Raw genomic sequence first — 13,580 nt, 5'->3', positions numbered from 1 at the left:
ATAAACTGTAAGAAACCAGTCTTTGCTGGAACATACACAACATAAAACATCCTTTTATAGTGAGTTTGTTCTTTTCATTAGATGAAGCACAGCAGCACCTGATGTCCTCAGCCTCCACTGTGGCAGCAGCAACATGGTGGAGATCGGCAGCTTCAGGCTGGTCAACATGAGGACGACCTGCACCAGCTTCATCTGCACAACACTTCATGTTTTCCTCCCTTAGCTAAAGATGGCCTGCAACTGTTTAGAGTCATTGCTAAGTGTCATGGATAATAGAGTTAATTTCTACATTCATTATGGTTGGTTAAAAAAATGAACACTTATCAGAACAATGTTTATCTTTTACTTTCTGATTTGATACACTTTAGATAAAAACCCAGTGTTTTATTTTTCTTCTTTGCCATAAGAGACAGAACACGGTCAGCACAGCTGTGTCCTTCAGGCTCGTCCGTCCCTAATAAAATGACAGGAAACATAAAAGTATGGCATTATTGTAGAGGAAGTGTTACTTATGAACAAAGTTTGTATCCTTATTTTCTGTGGATATTCAACTATGTATTTGAATATGGTTTTGGATTAAACAGTGCACTACCAAGACAATGAATGTACAGTATGGAGTTCTTCCACATTAATAGTATTGCATATATAATTTAATACATTATGTATTATGTGCAATACTTTGCTTTGATTGTTTGTAAGTTATGAAAACAGGTCTGTACCTGGAGTCAGTGTTGAAGTGATGACTCTCAGTGTTCAGTCTGGTTGGATTCCAGTTGTGTCTCATGTTGGACATCCACAGGTGCAGGCTGTCTGAGTCACCTAGAGGAACATTCAACACAAATACACAGATATGTAAAGTCATACATGTGCCAGGTTAACTCCTTCACAGACTTTTACATGGTAAAAATAAAAGTTTATTACTTCAAAGTTCATCAGATCATAATCATTTCAGCTTAGGAAATAGGTGGTGGACATCAGCCTCAGGTTCTCTATGTGACTGTATTCTAGTAGAGTTACACTTCCTATAATTTATTTATGTGACAAAAAAATACATTATTCTGCATGTCCACTTATTTAACACAATAATTCAGTAAAGTCTGCCTAAGATTAACGATGTAAAAACTGAATGTAGCCGACAAGTTTAGTTTTCACTAACACGTTACAACACATCAACACCAATACTCTGAATAAAGAGCTTTAGGAGACGTAATGCTACTTTAAACAGCTGCTCTTAAAATGCAGATGTGACTTTAAATACTCACGTTTCAGTTGATCACAGTAAATCTGTTTCTGCAGAATAATAATCTGTGTGACGTAGTCAAGTCAAATGGGTTGGCGAGTGAAACAACTTTACATAACATTAGATATCTTACATGGTGGAGCTTATTCTCCAAACACACACAGTCGCCTGTCTCAGTTTAAAAGATTCATAACGCTTCTCTCTGCTGTGTGGACCGGTTCATGTCGGTTCATGTCGGTTCAATAACTCCCGTACGGTCCCGTTAGCATCGCCATTACTGCTGGTATCTTGCCTGCAGGCTAGCGGAGCTAAACTAACAAGGCAGGTACAGAGACACCGATACCTGCTCATCACTACTAACACATAAATAACATACTATACTTTACTTACCACAGAAACGGGAGCGCAGACGTCTTTAACTTCTCCGTCAGGAGAACAAGCCGAACATTAAACCGTATTATTCATCCGATATGTGAGTGAAACCTCTCCACAGACTCAGGTCCTGTTCGGTGACGGGGGTTAGCCAGGTTTAATTCTGCTCTAAAGTCGGGCTTTTTAACATGGGAGTCATGGGGGGGTGTTGTTGCTTTTAGTTAATTGGACAATACCTCTCTCTCTCTCTCTCTCTCTCTCTCTCTCTCTCTCTCTCTCTCTCTCTCTCTCACACACACACACACACACACACATAATAAAACACATGTAAATAGAAAAAAACGGCAAAGGAAATGTTTCCAGGGGACGCAAAAAAGTGATGAACCTGACTGTAGTTCAATGCTTTGTGAAGTTCCATCACCACTGACGAGTAGCAGACTTCAATAATGTCAAATTGATGAAGAAGCTTTCTTAATTGGCAGGTTTTCACTGAGTGTGAGATTTCTTTGGGTTTTTCTTTGTAGATCTTTGTAGATTTCATTATCGAAAGGTTCATGGCAAATATAAGCATTTGGCCATTAATGACATTCACAGTGCAATGAGTTCAACATCAGATCGTTTGTGTCATTTCTATTTCAAAGTTCAGCCAGAGGGAGGCAGTGTGGAGGTGAACATTTTTATCTTATTTATAAACTCAATCAAGCAAGACAGACAATAAGAGACAAAAACAAAAAAGAGCAGAGAAAAAATGTGTTCCTTTGTAATAAAGACTTCTCATGACGGTTCATCTTTCAGCTATCGACAGGTCAGTATTGTGTTTCTGCATTTCATCACAGGGAGGTAGGTACCAGTCACTATTTTTATATTGTCTCAGTGAATCTGTGCAGATAACGTATGCAAGTCAATCTGCTCCTCTCCAGGTTATCAAATCCTACACATGGGATAATATTTTGGGAACAGACAGTATAGTTTTACATGACTAAATCACACAACAAGTGGTGAGAGTTGTGTTGTGTCACAGTCCGGCTGCTGTCTACACTGTGTGTGCTTGTAAATCCTTCAAGAGTCTGTGTCATGGGACAGACTTTTAAAAGTTAGTGAGAAAGATCCCTATTTGAGTTTTACTAGTATCTCATCAAGGTGATAACTGCTGTCCAGGCTTATACAACGATTAAAACACATTTGACAGGACAGCGTGTGTGTGTGTGTGTGTGTGTGTGTGTGTGTGTGTGTGTGTGTGTGTGTGTGTGTGTGTGTGTGTGTGTGTGTGTGTGTGTGTGTGAACCTAAAGTAATCTTTATCACTTTGGTCACTTTGGTGATGGACTGACATCTCAGTGACATCACAGACCGTTGCATTGTTACCCCCATAAGCCTGTTTCACTGGAAAGTCTCCACACAGATACGTCACTTATTCTGTTGTGATGCACTGACACTCACGTATGTTACAGTTAAGGCAGTTTAAACCTGACATGTGATCTGTGACGCCTGAGTCTGGGAATGTGTGTTTTTTACTGCATCATCATGGAAGCTTTCACATGAGAGTGAGGACTTCACCTAATGAGCCCTAATGAAAGGGGGGATAAATACAGAGAAGCTCACATGTAATAAACACATATATACAAATGATTATTGTTTCCTTGTTACTTTCCCACCTCATTTTCGAGTTATTGAACATTTTATTTAGCAGGTTTCATCTACCACGTTTCTTGGGACTTTACATGGTGAAAAATGAAGTTGTTTACTACTGTAGTTTGCACAAAGAAGTAAAAATCAGTTGGTATTGTTAACAAAGTTAGTAGTTTACAGTTTCCTCATTTCACATGATGGTTTTTCTGCCACTTATTCCTCTATGATCAAAGTTAATGTTTTTTCTGCCACTTATTCCTCTATGATCAAAGTTAAACATATTTTTATATATAGGTATTTATATCTGTACCAGTACAATCATTGAATGGATTTACTCCACACGTGTATATTATTTGCATCTTGAGATTTAGACCAAGCCTCTTATCGGTTGTCTATCAGATGAAGAGGATCTCAGATATAGAGTCAGTGCAATCATACATATTTCTCTCTCACAAAAAATATAAATATATATATTATTAAAAAAAACTTGCTCAAGCAGCCAAACTACTTTCATTTTACATTTCGTGGACTTCTTGTGTCTGTCGTATTTTTTCATATTTCATTGCTGTGTGTATCAGTTATTATTCATTTAGTTGGTTATTCTATAATGTCTTTAATATCTATATTACATGTTGTGTAATATGTTTATGTAAGCTGTTTGCACCTCTCACAGCAGGATTGTTTTGAAGTCTTTAAGGTCTTGTGTTTATTGTGATCTGACACACACACACCCCTCTGTGAAACTTCTCACTCTGACAAAACGCTCCAGTGGTCAGTTACAAAAAAAGTGACTGGAATCCCCAAATGACAGAGCTGCACTTTAGATACCATCAATTTATCTAAAAAACATTTGACCCAAATCTCAGGTCGAGAACTTAAACCTCTGACACAGTTTTTAACTTTCGACGTTTATCTCTGCTCTAATTGTGTTGTCACGACTTCTGACCTGGTCTTGTATTACAGAGACTTGGAATGACAAAACAATGGCCTTTATTCTTAGCTCTGTAGAATTATGTTCTTAACCCTGATTGGTCATCTTGTTGTTCACTGTTTACACACGTCTCTAAATCTAAAATGTGCTTTTAAACATATTGAGTTGTGTCAGAAGAACCAACGAAGAGGAAGAATAAGAGGAAGATGCACCGACACCTCTGGTAGACGAGATGGAACAAATCCAGTAGGGGGAGAGAAAGAACTTCCACTGTATGCAATATAGAGAGCCACCCCTCTGGTCCGGCCTCTAACGTGCACAGAGAAAGACATTGAAACACAAGAAACTCGTGAACTCGTCACTTAATACTGTGAGTTTTGTAGTTTCTGCCCTCTCAGGGAAAATCGTGTTTTCTTTGTTCCTCCTTCCAGTTTGTTCCACGAGTATCAGTCAAAGTTTCTGTCTGTGTTAAAACCTGATTTCTGAAATGACACTTAATTTTTAAACACTTTGGTTTATTGACACTGTACATCGGCTTTGGCTGATTTGTTTATTTCTATAATAAAAACTAGGTCACAATTCGCACATAATATTTCTTACGGTCAAACAAAACAAAATCATGCAAATACAGTTGATAATGTTGCAAGAAAGACATTTTCTAGAAATATTTGTTTACAGTACAGACAATTTTCAAGTAATAATAATAACTATTATTATTGTAACTTTCCAGAATTCTCCTGTTAAAGGAAAAAAGGAAATAGCTTGTCATTTTTGGGAAATACTCAGATTCACATCCCTGACAAGATCACTAAATATTGAGTCACAATCTGAAGCTTTGGTTTTTGTCTGAATTAAGATAAAACCTTAAAAGGTGCTGGTTGGCAGATTGTTTCACCGCTGGACATATCTTAGCTGTTTCCCCTTGTTTGCAGGCTTTATTGCTGTTTTATGCTGAAGTCCTGCTTCCTGTTCACTTAAAGCAGTGAACATGATATTAACCTTTTCATCTAACTCTCGGCAAGAAGGCTAAAAGGCATATTTCCTAAAATGACAAACTATTCCTTTAAATAAGACAAAGTTGCTCATTCTTGACCTTAAAAACTTTAGTTAGACAAAAAAAGGACAAACAGTCCTCATACTAGTTTTGACTGTGAGATGTGGTTAAAAGCCGTCAGCACGTTTACGGCTCCTTCTCCTCTCAAGCTGTGGTTCATTTTGGATGTTCTTCAATCTGCTCCACCTCGCTGGACTCATCCACCACTTTCCCATTAATCATGGTCTGAGTGACGACTTTTACAATCTTCCTGGTCCTGATATCAGGGTCTTCTGTAACACAGAGGGAAACCAGGCTCAGTCACAAAAACACACAATGACATTTACCTTTCTCTTTAACTGGAGCAGCACAAGTACCATTAACAGCAGTAATAATACAAACCAGTTTCATGTTGAAAATGTTTCTACATAATTTGACAACAAAAGACAGGAAATGTGAACGAAGCCAGCTTTAAATTTGTTATACAGTTTTGTTGTAGCTATCACCCTTTAATAAGATTCAGTACATGCAGTAAAAATAACTTGAACTTACTTTTAGGAGGTGGAGGTATTTCCTTCACCCTGTCGGACAAAAGAACATGACAACTTAATCCGAGAAAGCAAAATACTGAGTAGAAATCATGTGAATTTCAGATAAATTCTAGTTTGCATTGACCTCAAAGTCTTTTTAAGCTAAAAGTTTTAAATTAGAAGTTCAAAGTTTAAACTGTTAAGCTGACATAGTGATCAATTATTATAATTCAATTTCCAGCCACTTTGCTAACATAAGTCATTTCATTCTCTTTTACATCTGTTTTTGGCCTGTCACATACATTTCCTCTCCTTCCAGCAGCCTCCTGTAGGTGGCGATCTCCATCTCCAGGTTCTGTTTGATGCGCAGCAGCTGTTCGTAGTCGGTCTTGTTGCGTTGCATGTCCAGACGCAGCTGAGACAGCTCGTCCTCCAGATGGGTCAGTGTGGCCTGAAGACGGTCCATCTCCACCGAGTACTTGTGTCCAGTTTCCCCCAGGTTTCCCTCCAACACACTGACCTGTGAGAGTTAATAACAGGTGTCATTCACAAGCACATATAGAAAAGTCAGCTTTTCAGCTTAAAAGGTGCATCCTGCAGGAGTTTGACATCAAACCTTTGCTACATCTGCCTCTTTGAGTGACTTTCAGGACTTATTATTTCCTGTTTTACTTGGAAATCACAACCCCTTACTACCCCAATTTATTGGATGAGTTTGACTTTTTAGTTTCACCCATGTGTCGTCCACCAACATGGAGGAGGCGGGGTGTATAACTTATACTGCAGCCAACCACCACGTTGAGATCGAGATGATTTGGCTGGGGAGCTGTCTTGTCGTCCATCTGTTGGACAGCGGAGACACTTTTGTTGACCTACCAATCAGAACACCTTTTGATGCCCTTTGTATGTTTACCAGCTGAGCTCATCCATTCACAACCCGTCACTAGATACTAGAGACTGTCAGCGCCATAATATCTCCACATTCAATACTGTGTGCTCACTATCAGGCTGAACAAACATCCATGAGCTATATCTGCCTCCACTGAACCCTTCCATGTGCCGTATGACCCGTGTGCACTCGTAGCGGATATATACAGAGGAAACATCGGCCGTATGGGTCTATGTTTGCTGTGTACACTTCACCGCTATAGTTGACAAAGCGAAAGAAGCTGTTATCTGTAGTTACGCTCAACATCTGTGCAGTGTGCAGGTGAGGTGAAGACATGGTACTTATTGTGAAAATATATTAATCCCCATATTGGAGCCTCATAGTAAGAGCACAGAGGCTTTTGTATTACACTATATTGTTTGTTACAATCACCACTAATCTACAGCTACAATAGGACAGACCTCCCCTTAAAAGAGGACTCATACAAATCATGACTTTCGAGTTGTTTGCTGTTGTGTTTTCTCTACTTTTGTCTCTGTGAGATCTTGTTGCTACACCGGGTCGATGTGTGTGTTTCCTGTCCTCGTGCTGCTTTTATGTTTCCATGTGCCAGAGACAATTTTTCACCCTGGTGAACAATTAAGTTGTTTATTTAACTCCACTTTAGCTCCACTTACCGTTGCACTTTCATCACTTCGTCACAAAGGACAATTAAAAATAGTTATTTAAATAAATCGTGCAGACCCAAAGATATTTTCTTCTTTTTCATGTAGTCTTCATCATTGTAAAAAGCCAGTGCCTACATCAACCACAATCCAACTCAACTAACCATAGTCCAGTTGGAGCTTCATGCAGTCGTACTCCCCAAGACCTGTAAAAAGGTTTGACTACTCTTATTGGCACCGTTGGCTTAAAAAATTGTCTTGTGCCCGAAAATAAGGGAAACTACTTAGCAAGCTGACAGAAAGGGTTGAAACGTCTAACTCCTGATTCTCAAAATGGCAGAAGTACTTACACAAACTTGATTTGAAAAAGAAAACAGTGATCAAACCCACACAAACAAATCTAGAATCACTATTCACTGTTCAAATAATACCATGAAAGTCGCAGACAAAACCGTTAGAAACCATCATCTGTTCTCTTTGAATGAGAAGCACCATTCTGCGGTGGTTACTGACAGAGGTTCACGTATTCAGACTGTACCCGTGCACCATGTGTCACAGTGTTGTACCTGTTTGCGAAGACTACCGAGCTCGACCTCCAGAGCCTGCAGGAAGCGCCGTCTCTCGCTGAGCTCAGTTTGGGCACAACGCAAAGCCTCGTTGCTTTCTCCGACCTCCGACTGCACTGCGTCTAACTGTACACACACACATAACATAAAACACAGTGTTATGAACAGTATGTAGTCTATAAATAATAATAATAATAAGGTCTGATTAATGCGGTGATGCACCTTCTTGAGGTACCAGGTGTCAGCATCCTCCTTGTTCTTGCGGGTGATGCCCTCATACTGGACCCTCAGCTCGGCCAGCGTGGCCCCCAGATCCGGACTCTGGGCCGCATCCACCTCCACGTTCACCTGCTCGTTGGACAGACGCCCCTTGAGGGAGCTTAGCTCCTACAATAAGTCACACAGGGTAAGAGAACGGACACTGTTAAATCCTACCACATCTCACTGTGGTTTCCACCTCGCTCCCTGGACAATGAGTTCTTATTGCAGAGTCGTTTTGGATGACCACAACTCTCTTAAGACAAGTGACACATCACTTTTCTGAATAGGTTAAGTGTTAAACATATAATGGTGACAAGGACGGCTCAGTCTACATCCTGGACACCACACCTGACTGTCTAAACAATCCCTGTGGCTGGACGGGCTCAAATGCTCCTGTGCTATCTGGAAGCACCATGGCTACAAAGACAGAGGGTGTGTCAGTACACTTAACATTATCATGTTTCAGATACTGAATACTGTTAAACCCTCTGGCCTGACTAAGTAAACACAAACTACCTCATCAGAGCTGGCTCATGTAAACTGTTTCAGTGCAAAAAATAAACACTAGGACGCATCAAAACTCTGTGGTTTTAATGGTAATCATGTCAAGGTGCAGGAAACTGACATTTCAGCGAACACACTCGCTTCCTATATTTTAACCAGACTACCCGTGACAACTTGTTAGGTGATTACCCTGATGAGTAACTGATCCATCATGTCTGACGTGACCTTGACCTCTGCAGGAATCTCACCTCGTCGTGATTCTTCTTGAGGAAGTAGAGCTCCTCCTTCAGGCTGTCCAGGTCCCCTCGCAGCGTGGCGATGATCTGGTCGTGGTCAGACTTCGCTCTCCGCAGAGCCTGACAGTCCCTCTCCACCGACTGGCAGAAGCTGGCCTCCGCCTCCCACCTTCGGAAAGAACACAGAGGAGGATTCAAACAAGCAGAAAGGAGATCGTAAGCAGAGACGGGCGACACTTGTGCATTTCACAAAAACACAAACGCTGCTGTTCCCAAAACTATCCATCCATCATCAAAATCAAATTCCTTGAAATTTGCTTAAACACCAGATTGTGGCACAAACCTCGTGATGAGCATCTAAAATTTGATTCTTAAACCGAAACATAGCTTGTTCCTACTATAACAAACACAATATAATCCACTATCCTGTTTACATCGTATTAGGGAGATCTCCTGTATGATCATGTTGCTCAAACCACTGGATGCTGCTCTGTTTGATTCATCACACAAGTCAGCTCACATTCACAATCACCACTGTGAGTTATATGGAGATGGTCATCCCTTGCATCTCGAAGACATCATCATAAATGTGTCTTCTGCTATAAAGCCTCGCTATCTAAACTGATATTTCACATCTGGATTAGAAATAAACTCACAAGCTATATATGCACTGAATATTTTTCGATCCAAAACTGTAGCTGTTAGTGATGATATTGGAATTACTTTAAAACTGCAGTGTGTTTAATTAAATGTCATCAACAAAATATACAAATAATATTCAAATACATGTATCAAGTTATACTATTTTATAGTGTTGCCATATACAGCAGCTACCACAGGGACTGTAAGTTTTACATTTTAAATATATAAATAAGAAGACTTGTTTTGACTCGATTTGGCATGAAATCCCAGAATGAAGATAGAAACAAGTGAAACTCGTGCAAACATCTTGATGTCAGGTACACATGCACTTTGCTGCTGATGCCATGAATCACTGTCAATTGATGTATTACTCCCTCGCATCAGGCCACAGAACATACCATCAACACACTGTGAAAAACAGCAGCAGTGGGCGGTTCCCCGACTCTTCCATCTTCCCTCCAGCCTCAGACTCTGTGACCTGCTCAATACATCACTGACGGCGAGGCTGTGGCTGCCTGAGCACCGTGGGAATGTGGCTCTTATTTCGCAAGCTGACAGAAAGGTCATTTATTCACATCGCTTCCCGGTCTGACGCTCTCATGCGAACACTCACAGGCGAGTAAAAGAAAGGACTCTCTGTGTGACACTCACTTGACCCTAAAGTCATCGGCTGCCAGCTTGGCGTTATCAATCTCCAGCATGATGCGAGCGTTCTCCAGCGTCTTCTTTCTCACCTGAGCAGGAACAGGGAACGTTAGTTAACATCTGGCACGGAGAACAAGAGCTTTTTATAATCATAATGTCAATGTGCTGGTTTAATTACTGTCACCTACTGGCAGAAAACAATGGATGTGTTTACTAAAGCTTGTCATGTGGAAATCAGTTAAAAAGGCTGTTGCAGGAGCTTTGTGCTCCTTCTCTCATCACTGCCTTCATCTATATACCATTAAAACAAGATGGACTAAAGCTATTGTAAAGTTTATTGTTATAAACCCAAATGTCATTCTGTTGTGTTGAAGCACATGCTTTGCGAGTTAATGTTGAAATGGAGGACGGTTATGTGTCTTTCAAACTAAAATGACAAAAGCCACATTTTATTAAAAATCCTGAACTTGTTTTTTTCATCTGCCTTTACTTGATTCAACCCGGGTGTGAATCAATCATCTTATTATCAAAAAAGAAAGATATCAATTCCCAATATAAGTCACTCAGGTGTGATTAGATGTTTCTTCACAGGAGGTCATAGGGAAGTGGACACTGACCTGCTGCCCGATGACATGTGCCTGGGCCATCATCCCCTCGATGTCATGGCCTTTTGGAACCTTCTCCATCATGATCTGTTTGATCTTCACCTCCATTTCAGCGTTGGACCTCTCCAGCGAGCGCACCTTGTCCAGGTAGGTGGCCAGCCGGTCGTTCAGGCACTGCATGGTTTCCTTGTCGCAGGTGCCGACACCGAGGCCGTTGAAGTTGAGGCTGGAGCCTAACATGTTGAGGCCGTTACCCATTGAGACGGAGCGGGACAGAGGAGAGACGGAAGGCTTGGAGCGGATGCTGCGTCCGCTGTCCCTCACAGACAGGCTGGAGAAGGAGGGCTGGCGAATGGAGTAGCTGCGCACGGAGTGGGTGGAGGCCATGGTGTCCTCTGCAGAAGATTCACATGCACAACTTTTGTATCTATTAGCAGGACAAAAATCTCAGACTTTTTAACATGTAATTGATTAATTAATGAGATCGAGAAGTTACTCTTGAGCTTGAAAACATTCAAAAGAGACAGAAATAGTGTCTCTTTTCAGTAGTCTTTTGGCTTTTTGTTGTCACTTTGCTTCTCTCAATAATGGATTCCACGTCTCTTTGCTCGTTACTTCTGTAAAACAGTATCTCTGTATGTTTTGTTTGTGATTTGCATTCTCTGTGTGGGTGTGTGGCGTCTGTCTTTAGTCATTTTGCATCTCTTTGTAGATATTTTCCATGTCTGTGTAGTAATGTTTTATCATTTTTAAAGTTTAATTGCCAAATGGTAACTTGCACCTCAGACTGAGGCGCCTGCTCAGGGGCCCTTTCACCTCTTGGGCCCCTGAGCCCAGTATAGACTCATTCAGTCAGCCATCTTAGGACAGACATTATCTGGACGTTGTGATAAAACTTTTTGTCAACTTTGATGATTGATGATGGTTTAAATAAAAGTGATAAATATGAAACATTATAGTTCTGTACTCATCACTATGTTTTGAGCTTTAAATCTGCCTCCTCCTGCGTCAAATGGAAAACTTTGCTCACTCACTGATATTTAAAGGTCAGTTAATGAGTAAGAAGAAGAAAGTGAGGAGAGAGATGAAAACAGTACTTACATCGAGGTCAGTTCTTGAGTACGTCTTCTCTTCTGCTGGTTTCCACCCTGGTGCTGAGAGCGACTGCTGCTGCTGGACCAGATTTCACAGGTGAGTTTAGCTGCTGAGGTGGAGCCTCTGGTGGTTTGTCCAATCCCACTGCAGCAAAGAGGAGGATGCAACTGTACACCATGCGGAGGAGGAGTGAGAAAAGTAACAATGGTGCACACATAATAAACTAATGTCAAAATGTTAAATGCAGTTCTTTGTACGCAGCGTCACAAGTTTGCAAACAGCAGTTGTAGGTTGAGACACGTGATCTATGACTGAATCAACATCTATTGATTTACATTTAATGAAGACAGTGGAGTACAAAGTAAAATATGTCCCTCTGAAAGTGGCAGCATTTTAAAAATACTCAAGTAAGGTACTTCAACCATGTAATTCAAAATAGTACTTTAGTAATTGTATTCAGTTACTTTCCACCACTTCATATTACTAATTCACTAATTCACTATATTCACTTGTAAGCAACATTTTAATGTTGTCAGGGTAAAGCTAATTTAAACCATAGTGCGTGTATAGTTTTTTTTTGACTGTATGTTTTACATGGATACTCTTGAGCAGCAAAGTGTCAAATGTAGATCATTACAATAATGTGTCTGTTCTGTAGTTTGACACAAGTGATTGGTGTTGGTTGCAAATTTGAAATTTATGAGATTTATGTTAATCTTGTTTTGCTCTGAGCATCGGTGGGGGTGTTTGGAGAGTTGAGGGGTATTGCTCTTATTGCTTTTATTCTGTGATACAACTTTGTGTTACACTGGGTGTATGAAAAGTGTCATACAAATAAAGTTTGATTGAGAGCGTGCTTTGTTATTTTCCTGGACTTTAACAAACTAACTTGTAGAGCTATATTAATTGTTCAGACAGTGACATCGACCTTCTGTGGCAGCCGGTGAAACCATGGAGCACAAACCGGTGTGGCAGGCCGGCTGCAAACAGGGCCCCTGCTGTCTCCACAGTGATCCCATGAGGTGTGGACACAATGCAGCCAGAGCGACGTGAGAAGCCGGCTTCACCTGAGGACGGCCCGTCGGGTGCGGAGAAACGGGAGGAAGCAGCCAACAATGGAGGGACACAATGAAAAGAAAGTGAAGACCCCTGAGAAATGCAGAGAGAAGTGCAGGGCGTAGGTCTGGTTAAACTGGAAACATGGCCTAAATTCACACCCAGACCCAGAAACACACACCATTTTTGTACATTTGATAAGTGTCAACCATCTCTCAGCTCCTCTCTTGCTGTGATCCCTGTGAAATTCCTCTGCTGAGCATTATTCTCCCTGTGTAGGATCAGATCACACAGTGACACTGACCTGGTTTAGTGCCTTGCATGTCTCCTCCTCCACCCACTCCTGCCCTGCACATACACACACACACACACACACACACACACGCACACACACACACATACACACACACACACACACACACACACACACACACACACACACACACACACACACACACACACACACACACACTCCAAGCTGTTGAGATCATCCACATGATCAAGTTGACACTTTAACAGCAAATAAAGAGGAGGTAATACAATGGTCGATTATTCGGATTGTTCTGTACAGTTTCCTTTGGGCTGTTTGAATAACTTCTCCGACCTCTTCAGAGGACACACACAATAACATGAAAGCTTTAACTGTGTCCACAATGAGGTTTGATCAACTCCAACAGAATCC

The 13,580-nt window shown here is 40.9% G+C and overlaps 1 protein-coding gene across 1 annotated transcript; it reads right to left on the bottom strand.

The window, feature by feature from the left end:
- Window positions 1–4,669: 4,669 nt before the first annotated feature.
- krt1-c5 (keratin, type 1, gene c5) lies at window positions 4,670–11,931 on the bottom strand. Its single transcript, XM_035166221.2, has 9 exons — window positions 11,849–11,931; window positions 10,760–11,142; window positions 10,149–10,231; window positions 8,868–9,024; window positions 8,077–8,241; window positions 7,855–7,980; window positions 6,037–6,254; window positions 5,757–5,785; window positions 4,670–5,497 (listed from the first exon to the last, which is right to left on the bottom strand). Exons 2-9 carry the CDS (start codon window positions 11,132–11,134, stop codon window positions 5,382–5,384), a joined length of 1,269 nt encoding a protein of 422 aa, XP_035022112.2. The 5' UTR covers window positions 11,135–11,142; window positions 11,849–11,931; the 3' UTR covers window positions 4,670–5,381.
- Window positions 11,932–13,580: the final 1,649 nt, after the last annotated feature.

Source organism: Hippoglossus stenolepis, chromosome 9 (assembly GCF_022539355.2).
Source record: "Hippoglossus stenolepis isolate QCI-W04-F060 chromosome 9, HSTE1.2, whole genome shotgun sequence".
Taxonomy (NCBI): Eukaryota; Metazoa; Chordata; class Actinopteri; order Pleuronectiformes; family Pleuronectidae; genus Hippoglossus; species Hippoglossus stenolepis.
This window is presented reverse-complemented; position numbering and strand designations above follow the sequence as displayed.